Raw genomic sequence first — 11,211 nt, 5'->3', positions numbered from 1 at the left:
TGCTCAAGGCAAGTTCAATCTGCTTGCAGTTCACAGGCACAGAAAACTAATGAGCAGTTTTATCGCCATAGCAACCAACAACCAATAAACCACTTGCAAGCCTTTGAAGTTACGCCAGGTGGCTTGGAATGGCTGGTAATGGGGAGTTTGTTATGTGCAAGGCTCAAAAGGCTGGGTTCCCTATAGTGTGTGTTAAAGTAGATAACGATCGCTAACTGCTATATTTAGAATATTTTTAAGCTTTCCACTAAGTTTGGTAAAAAAAATAAAAGGTTGTAGTTTAGTGTTTCACAGTAGGTATATTTTATTCTATTTTATTTTGCTATGAACTTTTTTTCATTCTGGGATCTGCAGTATACACTTGTTGCTTTTACATACAAATCTGCTTTTTGTTCATAGCACATCACCACATACTTGTGCTCTAAAGTGTACTGTGAATATTAATAAAGAATAATTAATACATTATTATTATTAGAAGTGCGAGAGTAGAATGCAACCTTCTTCAAACAAATTTGAGTAGTGATGCCTCCACCTTGGGACAGTCAACCATAAAAAAGAAGGGGTACTGTAGGCAGTTTTACAAATACCCAAATTGCTAGGTTTCCCAGTTACTGGAATCAGGGTTTCCCAGTTGATGGAATTCCCAGTTGTTGAGAGAATCCTCAGAAGATTTTCATATTCCCTGTAAATTAGTGGCTGTCCCATGTAAGTTAGGATAAGCATTGCAACACCCCAAGGGAATTTCATCAAATTTAAAAGAAAAATCAACTTGATGGACAGAGGGCTTTCTAGTCTCCTCCATATTAGAAGTTGGTAGTGTCTCCCCTCAAAAAAAAAGAAAAAAGAAAAAAAGAAACAAATTTCAGCCCATTCATTACTTGTTCTTCCCAAAAGTAGCCTCAGTGAATGTTGCAATTGACCCTGAGCTGTGTACAGTGCCATACACTTCTTTTGATGCGACCATCACATCATGTCTACATATCTTGTTATTCTATATGTAGCCATGTTATTTTGGATAGTAGGTCAACCTTACTTTTAGTGGGGAGTGAGAATGGTAGACTTTCAGCCCAAGGTGAATTGTCATACCCAGGATGATCTGGAGCCGGCTGTTACTAGAAATTTGTTACTACTCCCATCTAGATGGACTACCTGACATCCTGGTCTTACATCTTGCCAGAAATTGTGTAGGATTGCAGTCAAAGTTGATTAGGAGCACTAAATTTGAAATGCTGTGGATACAGCTATCTTGCATCAAAGTCAAGCAATAGCTGGGGAGGTTCATAGCTTAGAATGGGGGTTTACTGGTTTGCCACAGGGAGTTACAGACAGACATTTATTATACCTTAAAATGGATGGAGTCCACTTAAACTCAGAATAGATATGTGGTTTCTAGGAATACAGGACAGGATAAAAAGGATCATGAGGGTGTGGAGGTGCGCCCAAGAATAAGATCCCATGTTTGAGGCCCTATGGTAATTTGTTGAGGGGCTTTAAAGACATTTATGTGTGTGAGACCCATCTAAAGTATGGCATCCTGTGTTATCATCTGGTCCTCTGGTTGATGTATGGGCCCAGGGTAAGTAGTGGATTGTGTGTCAGCTTCAGTTATCTTCCTGGAAGCAGTGTGGAACAGCTGGGGGCATAGCACCAGGTGACGTGGTTGATGTTTATCATATGCACCTTCAAAGACCATCATCCCATGCTTGATTTAGGAATTATACTTGTTGATTATATATTTTTACAATATTGGAACCTAATTTTGTTAATAAAGAGGCCAACCTACTAGACCCTTTTTTAGGTGAACCAAGCCTTGATTGCATGCCTACCTCTCCCATGCTGACAGCCTTTGTGTTGATAAAGTTTTTACAATGTCTTCTAAATATATATTATATATGGACAGTGTTTTCATTTTTTTTAAAGTAATTGACTATAAACCAGCACATTTTAAAAGATAATTTATTAACATTTTTATAAGAAACAAACTTGTGTTTAAATATATGCATTTTTCTTATTTGGTCACTCACATTCGGTCAGTGAATTTACTGTAAAATTAAAATATGCTCCTCTAAATTCCTCCTTTCCTCAAACATTCTTCTACAAACAGAAGTTCAATTTTCTGTTCTGTGGTTCTGCTGTAAAGCTTTTCATTAACTTCCTGTAGTGTTATTTTGATCCAGGCAGCCAAAAAGACATTGGCCAAGTTCCATTACTTTTCTTTGGTCTTAATAAAGCCTACTGATATTGTATACTGCAGACTCAAAATCCTACTGCTGTGTTGTGTAATATATACTTCTGGTAATGTTTTTTTCTAAACTGAATGAGCTAAAAAGCTAAAAGAACACGGGGAGGGAACAATCTTTTATTGTCAATAGTCATTTGCTGAAGGAGAAAAATAGATGCATACCATTCTTCCATTCATAACAAAGAGTCTAAACTTTAGGGCTGAAGCAAATTACTAGCATATAGTGTTCCTTCAAAGATGTTTCATTAATGTTTACAACTTGTTGTCTTCCTTTCATTCTTTGCACTTGTACCAGTCCTTTGTCGTTTTCTGCTCAGCCTCAGCTGGGGGTTTCATGGCAACTTTGCTTGACATGTTGATGTTGTAATATTTGTCTGTAAAGAAAAAGCATTGATCTGAACATGACTTTTCAAATTTATAATTCTTATCAGCAATTACCAAATTGTTTTCTTTTGTTTTTACCATTAGACTCTCATAGTTTAATTGCTATAGTATTACCATAACATTTGGCAACATGCTTAGTTAAAATGCATATATGCTATCTAAAATGGTTGTAAGCCTATTTTGCCAATCTTGTGGTCTATGATTTAGAGGAGGTGAGAGGCGCTGGACTTGTTTCGTTTTTTTTTTTAATTATATTTATTAAAGCTTCAAAAGATAACAAAAATGACATATGAACAGGAATCCAGAGTATCCAAACCAGTAGAGACAACAATAAAAGTATCCAAGCAGATGTCTACCAGTGAAATATGCAACACAAACTGTTAGAGGCGAAATATACTGTACAGTACATACCAAATACTGGACTATTGTTTCCAGTAGCTGTTCTAGTAAGAGCTAGAGCCCAAGGCTGGAGGTTGAAGGGAATGCTTCTCTTTTAGGCAGCCATCCAGGCGCAGCAAGTTTATAACAGCATACAGTATATGATGTATAACATATGTCTTATAACATATAGTATATGACAACATGAAATGGTGTATGGTGAGGGAAGTGGCACATACATTATTATAAGTTCCAGAAGTTCTTTTTTATTGAAAAAAATGTTCAAATAAAAGCCAGTGTATATTTAGAGCTTAAATAATCCCCCTGATCAGAACTGTAGGAAATAACACAAACAGTGTAATTAGTACTGAATTTACTTTCTATGATATCTTCTTTTAGCCCTGATGAAGAGAAACCCTTTGAGCCCCAAAACAAGCTTGCTTTTATTTGAAAATATTTTTAATAGAAATGAACTATTGGCCTGTAAAATATTGTTTCTGGCTCTTATCTTGTGACCCGATAATACTGGATTTTAGGCACCCTTGCCAGTACTGTCTCCGAATCTAGGACCTTTTGTGCAGATTAATTGAGGCTTATATGAATACAGATTTAGATATGGATGCTAATTCACTGATTTTTAATTAATAGATAAATAGATTTATTTTTTATTTTAATATCTGCTCTAGTTCAGTTTTAAAGTGTATGTATATAATATCTATTCACGTCAGAGAGATCTCCTCTTTCTGCTGTATTTCTGGGACAGGACGTGCAGGGAAATCTCCCTGAAGGGACACAGACAAAAAAAATAACAGAGGTAAAATTCATACCATACTCTATCGAAAATGACCAGACAATAGTCTTAACCATTCTCTACTTTATCCAAAAACAAAAAGCTTTAGCCATAAGTGATATTCTAATGGTCCAAACTCTGCTGAAAATTGTCCAAATGTTCAGGATTGAATATGATTTAGTAAAATTGGACATTAAATGTTTATGGACAAAAGCTGTTCTGGGTTGTAGTTTACATGGATCAAAGGAACAACCTGACTGGGATTCAAATTAGAGATATAGTGTAAATATGTTTTGTGTACTTTCTTTGCATTTCTGAACACTATACAGTGCAGAGGGTACCTTTTGTTATATATATACAGTATATACTGAAACTCACCTTTATTAAAGACAAAGTAATCAAATCCATCTTGCTTTTGGGAATTAGGTAGTGACACAGCAGAGACAATGTTGCTAGGGATACCTCTCCAGGTAGAACGAACTGAACGTTCTTCATGAAGGATTCCTAAATGTAGTAAACATTAAGAAATGCAATGAAGGTACAGAAGCCAATGTGGTATACATATATGCATCTTACTATCAAAAGAACAGATTCACTGTTTGATTACCCTTTAATTGATGCATAAGGTTCTCCCTTTTAAAAAAAAAAACATTTTATTGAGAACAAAAATCCATACAATACACAGCACAAAGACGGTGGTATAGAACCATGACACACGATAAATGTTTAGTGTCCCCCATTCAGGCTAACAAGGTCTGATGGATTGGATGTCACTGGCTAGTGAGGGTACAGGCTGGGGAAAGGTTTGTTTAGACCCAAAGTACACTGTAGAAAAAAAAAGAGCACACTGAACCCGGCCTGAGTGGTTAGCAGGTAAAAGCAGTCTCAGCTCAGTTCATCCAAGCCATGCCCCCAATATGTTTTGCCCCACCCCCAGGGCTTAAACATCCTCCATGATTAAGCCAGGGGGTGGGGCTAAACATGTGGGGTCATGGCTTGGATGAATTGGGCTGAGGCTGCTTTCACCTGCTAACCACTTAGGCCAGGCAAGGTATGCTGTGGTTGGGGTATCTCTTTCTATTAGTACAGCATGCTTTGGTTCACAAGTATACATCCTTGGTGGCTTAGGTTTCTGTGGTGAGAATGTATGGTCCTAGCACAGTGACCGAGCTGTCACTGACAATTCCTGGTCCCTAGTTTTGATTGGGAGGTGGCAGGATGGGCTCCAGGTCATGTGACCACTGTGACAGCCAATCATAGTGATCGAGTAATCAGGCAGTTCATCCTGCCTTCCCACCTTAACACCCAGTCAAAAAGGCACAATGGGCAGGTAGGGAGAAAATTGTTAAGCTGTACGTAAACATTTCTGAAACTTCCCTTTTATTGATCTTTAAAGAAGTGTAATATTTCAGTGAAAGCAAATTAAAAAGAAACATTAGATGTCCTTTTTTGCGTATGGACTAAATTTTAAACCACTTATATTTTTTGTAATTTTATAGCATCATGTATATTATAATAATAATGGATATAGCTTGACATTGACAATTACCTAAAGGTTGCTGTATATTAGTGAAAGTACGACGTATCTGTATGCGATGTTGCACAATGGCCCGTGGAAATCGAAACTTTACAGTCTGGACCTTCTGGGGGTATATAGGATAATTTACACTAGGCTGCTTCTTTTTGGTGCACCGTTTGGACTGTTCTTGACGAAATGTGTATTTTTGAACATTTCCACCTATAAAACAGTTATTTCAAAATTATAATCAAAATAACTGAAAGTAATGTAACAGAAAATGCACAATCAGTGTAGGCAAATATTGTATTCCACTTCAATTGACAAGCAAACATGTTATGAGAAAAATGTGTGTGTGGGGGGGAGGGGGGCTCCATCAGAAATGTCAGTATTCCCAGTCTGTATAATTATTACATTGAAAGCATTGAACAAACATCTATATTGATAAAAAGGGGGTTGATTTACTAAAGGCAAATAGGCTATGCAATTTGCAAGTGGTGAATGTGATGAAAATGCACTTTGCAAAGAATACCTAATCACAAAAAAAAACAAAACAGTATTTTTGCTTGCACATGATTGGATGATGATTGGATGATGGAAGTCAGTAGAACCTCAGCCTATTCACTAAGCTAAGGGAAAAGTCCCTTGCAAAGTAAACAGTTTATTTGCCTTTAGTAAAGAAACTTCATTCTTTTAAGTGCATTTCCTTTGCACTCAGAGCGAGGGGGTCATGCAATATACATCAAAACTATGTACTGAATGTGTAAGACCTGATTCGAATGAAGCACATTTATATCATACTTATATGGTGTTGAGATGGTTTTTTTTTTTAAAAGGTTGGTTGATGAAACCACGACAAGCTACCCAAAACTAAATAATCAGTTCTACGCTCAAGCTCCAGGCCTGTTCACTGTAAGCCTGGGTTCACAAACATGCGGTGTGGTGTATTGCATGTGATTTCACACAGGAACTGCACTGCATTCCTGCGCAAATCACATGCGATTTGTGTGTGGTGCGATTGGAGCCATACATTTTGTATTGCTCTAATCGCACCCACACTAAAAACCTATGTGATCCGATTCTGCACATTGCACCGCATCTTGCGGACCACTTTCGGGGTGTTGTTAGCTTAACATACACACCTGCAGTGGTTTGCATGAACAGGGTGCGATTCTGATGCGGTGCAGAATTCACATATAAAACGCTGTGAATTCCACATAGCATCAGTGTGAACCAGGGCTAAAGCTGGACATACTCAACATGTGGCAATTTGGCAATCAAACATTCAGTTCTGAATCCAGAACTCAATGAAAGACACAAAAAAGGTAGATTCTATTAACTTCAAGGAGATGGGATCACAATTTCCACAAATGAACCTAGGGGAAAAATCTGATCACTTTAAACTAAACCGCTACAATTTTTTATTTTTCAATTTTGATAAATGTCAATCTATTGCCCAGTTTTAGCTTTACAAACAACTGAATTCTGCTGGTCGATCAGGGGTGGGTTGTAGGTTGCTTAGTTTTTGGCATTTACTTGCAACCAAAAGAAATATAAACTATTATTATTATTAATAACATTATTATTACTACTACAACAGTATGAGGGATTCTCAATAGATGGAAAGTGGTTGAAACTGTCTGAAAATTGCTATATGTATGGTCAGATTCAAGGGCGTACTGACAACTCATGGGGTCCCCAGGCAATAGGGAATCATGGGGCCCCTGTGTCCTTGCCCAAACTCAAAAAAGCTTATGAAAAAGGTACCAGGGGCATCTCATGGGGCCCCCTACTGACCCCGGGCCCTTGGGCAGTGCCCGAGTTTCCAAATGGTCAGTCTGCCCCTGGTCAGCTTTAACTGCTGTAGCTTCTGTTTTAGATCTGGTCCAAAAGTATTTTCCTCACAAAAGTCAATACCTCATTCCTATACCTGCTTTAAAAAAACGATTGTACACAAAGGAATTAGTCAATGCACCTTGACTTGTAATTTGCTGCAACAACCTTTTATTGCTATCCTGTGTACCCAGAGTTCTCTCTGACTACATTGTTACTACATTGCATTTTCAAAGGCAAGGGGTGGGCAAAAATAAAATGAACAGGATTTTAAAAAGTAGTTTAACCTTGAGGTAAATTAGCTCCAACTTTAACACAGCTGCAAAGGCGAACCATACTAGGCAAACTGCTGATTAGCAGAATGTGTCAACTATAATGGAGATAAAAAAACAGGCAGTTTTGTGACATTTTCACTCATACTTCATTTACAAAATTAATGAATGAGCAAAAGCAACCTACTGTCAGTTATTTTATTTTCACTTTTTACTAGTAGGTTGCATTGCTCTGTTTGCCCTTTTATAAATCAGGTATAAAAAGCGGTAAAAAAAGCAAAACAATTTTGAAGTTTATGGCCAAGTGTTTGCCGATTATTGTTTAATGATTTAATGTAACAAGGGAACAGTTTTATAAATGACCGCATTGACAATGCTTTTACAAACATCATTATCGGGGAGTCACAAATGAAAGATTCCGGATACAGATAGGCAGACATTTAACAAGATAGTCACTAAGTGCCACCAAAATAGAGCTTTTCAAATTGCAAGAGATTGGAATTGGTATAATGACTGATTAGTCCACTTTCACCCTGTTTTCTGCAATTATGTGGATTTATTAATGAAAAAAGAAAGAATTCCTTCAACCCACAATGTCTGTTGCTGTCTCTTAAGCATGATAGAGTATGCACCATAATCATCCATGTCCAGGTCTGATGATTTCCCCACACAGTTGTACAACCTTTATGGACATTTTTAAAAAGTGAAAAGTATATTTCCATCTTATTCATGTGTCAAAGAACTAAAGGCTTTTTTTCATAAAATGGTAAAAAAAATAACAACAAACAAGTCAAGATTCATATGACTGCATTCCAAGTAGGATTAAAGTCATTATGAATGTAAAGTTTGACCCTACTCATTATTAGCTTTTTAAATGTATAAATTGTAATTTCCAGGGAAACTGCTACTATTTATGTCTGGCACATTTTGCTGGCTGGAAGCTAAAAAGAGTGGGAAATTTGAGTGGAGAGTGCAAAACAGTTTTGATTTTGACTGCTGGTGCTTGTGGTTGTTTTATTTTCTTTTTTGGGGTCTTGCTAGCAGCTTTTACTTTTTTTAAATCACCTTTTCTATCACTTTTTAAATAGCATTTTTTTTCCTTTCCTTCCTTCAGTCTGCTAATTAAGGGGAGGGGCTAATTGGTCACAGGTGCTACAGGGTTTTGGTTTCTAGAGTACTGGGCTGACTTTTCATTGGAGTGAAACCTATATGCTAGATATGGTTTGCACCTAAATAGGATCGAGGGGGAGGGGAGAATTAGATTATAATGGGGCAGACAGATCAGACAGAGGTCAGTCCTTATTGGTGGGTGGAATGGGGAAAGTTGGGGGGAGGGCTATGGCAGGTAATAAGAAGGTTCCCGTGTTACAAACTACCATTGGAATTGGTACCATTTATATGAAAATAAAAAACATGCAACATACGTGTGCAAAAGGTGTCAATGAATTAAAGTGTTTGTTCACTAATGCCAGTAATCTGTCAAGGAAAATAGGTGAGTTGGAAGCTTTGGCACATGAAGAGAATTATGATTTAATTGGTATAGCTGAATCTTGGCTTAATTTTTTCACATGACTGGGCCATTAATATGCCATTAATATTCCTGGCTATGTTCTCTTTCAGAGAGACAGGGTAAAAAGGAAAGGTGGTGGTGTCTGGATCTATGTGAGAAGTGATCTCAAAGCGAGTGTGAAAGAGGATCTAGTTGATGGAGAGTGTGATGAAGCTGAAGCATTACAGGTGGAACCGCACATGGGGGTGCGTACTACAAAGGTAGTCATTGGAGTTTGTTATAGGCTACCCAGTGTTAATGAACAGGTGGAGAATAAGCTCCTTGCACAGATTGAAGGGCTGCAAGAGCTGGTACATTGATAATAATGGGGGATTTTAACTACCCAAAATTGACTGGGGTAATGGCACTGCAGGAACATTTAAAGGGCAAAAATGTATAAACCTACTACAGGACAATTTTATGGTACAGTTCATAGAGGCCCCAACTAGGAATGATGCTCTGCTGGACCTGGTAATCTTAAACCATGCAGAGCTTATTACTAATGTCCATATAAAAGAACATCTGGGTTGCAGTGACCATAACATGATTTCATTTATTGTTAGCTGTAAACAACAAGCACATAAGGGAAAAATAAAAAAAACCCACTCAACTTTAAGAGAGCTAATTTCCCAAGGCTGAAAACTGCTCTGCAAGACTTAGACTGGGAAGGAATATTGGCATTAATGTGTCCTGTGGAAACAGCCAATGACAGATTGCGTTGCTGCGTGGTCCCACAGCCTTGTGGGCGGCTCCTTCTGACAGGACCTCATATGACACCCATTCAGAAGAAGTGTCCCACTGGGCCGTCAATCTGCTATAGGCCAGGCAGGAAGGTGTTAAAGAATTAAGCTCTGTCATTTCAAAGCCATTGTTTCTAATTTTTAGGGATTCTTTAATGACTGGCATAGTACGACTGGTTTGGTGTAAGGCCATTGTGGTGCCTATATTTAAAAAGGGGTCAAAATCTTTATCAAGTAATTATAGACCTGTTAGTTTAATGTCTATAGTTCAGAATATACTGGAGAGTTTAATAAAAGACCACATGGATGAATTCTTTCTTCAAAAAAATATTTTAAGCAACAGACAGCATGGATTCATGAGACAGAAGTTGTGAAACAAATCTGATTTCTTTGTATGAGGAGATGAGCAAAATCTTGGATAGAGGGGTGGCGATGGATGTGGTATACTTGGATTTTGCAAAAGCATTTGCCACAGTTCCCCACACACGGCTAATGTGTAAGGTAAAGTCTACAGGCTTGGAAAAATCAGTATGTAAATGGATAGAGAACTGGCTAAAAGATCATTTTCAGAGAGTAGCGGTTAACAATTCATACTCTGAATGGTCTAGGGTCGTCAGTGGTGTACCCCAAGGTGCAGTGTTGGGACCCTTACTTTTTAATGTATTTATAAACGATATAGGGTCTTGGATTAAAAATCCCATTTCAGTCTTTGCAGATGACACCAAGCTGTGCAGTGGAATAACGTCCTTAGAGGATGTCTCACATCTTACAAGCCAACCTCAATGCACTGTTTAATTGGGCAACTATGTGGCAAATGAGGTTTAATGTTGATAAATGTAAAGTTATGCACTTGGGGGCTAAGAATATGCATGCATCATACATACTAGGGGGGGTACAACTTGGGTAATCAATGGTGGAGAAGGATCTGGGGGTTCTGGTAGATCACAAGCTTAATAATGGCATGCAATGCCAAGCTGCGGTTTCTAAATTCTCTCTTGTATTAAAAGAGTTTAGACTCCAGAGAGAGAGATATAATTTTACTCCTGTACAAATCATTAGTAAAACCTCATCTGGAATATGCAGTTCAGTTTTGGGCACCAATTCATAAAAAAAACATTGGGGAACTGGAGAAAGTACAGTGAAGGGCAACCAAACTGATAAGAGGCATGGAGGAGATCAGCTATGAGGAAAGATTAAAGGAATTTTATTTATTTTCTTCTGAGAAGAGTATATTAAGGGGGGATATGGTCAACATGTATAAATACACCAGTGGTTCATATAATGAATTCGGTGTAGAGTTATTCACCCTGCTGTCATCATAAAGGACAAGGGGGCACTCTTTTTCTTCACAGTAAGAGCTTATGAAAATGTGGAATAGACTCCCTCAAGAGTTGGTTCTGGCCAGCTCAGTAGATTGCTTTAAAAAAGGCCTGGATTTTTTCCTAGATACACAGAATATAACTGGATATTAACATTTATAGGTAAAGTTGATCCAGAGAATATTCGA

General features: G+C 37.7%; 1 protein-coding gene across 15 annotated transcripts in view; it reads right to left on the bottom strand.

Annotated features, from left to right (window-relative positions):
* Window positions 1-1,942: 1,942 nt before the first annotated feature.
* The window catches only part of PRG4 (proteoglycan 4), a 124,204-nt gene continuing 114,935 nt past the window's right edge, over window positions 1,943-11,211 (bottom strand). For all 15 annotated transcript variants that reach the window (XM_089678831.1, XM_089678833.1, XM_089678832.1 and 12 more), the window contains 3 exons: window positions 5,344-5,532; window positions 4,173-4,298; window positions 1,943-2,616 (listed from right to left, as the gene is read on the bottom strand). In XM_089678831.1, the coding sequence (XP_089534957.1) occupies window positions 2,516-2,616; window positions 4,173-4,298; window positions 5,344-5,532 (416 nt within the window). In that variant the 3' untranslated portion in view covers window positions 1,943-2,515. The remainder of the gene's footprint in view (window positions 2,617-4,172; window positions 4,299-5,343; window positions 5,533-11,211) is intronic.

The sequence above is a fragment of the Staurois parvus genome, unplaced genomic scaffold, assembly GCF_062004578.1.
Source record: "Staurois parvus isolate SC_StPar_1 unplaced genomic scaffold, SC_StPar_1.0 ptg000210l, whole genome shotgun sequence".
Lineage (NCBI taxonomy): Eukaryota > Metazoa > Chordata > Amphibia > Anura > Ranidae > Staurois > Staurois parvus.
This window is presented reverse-complemented; position numbering and strand designations above follow the sequence as displayed.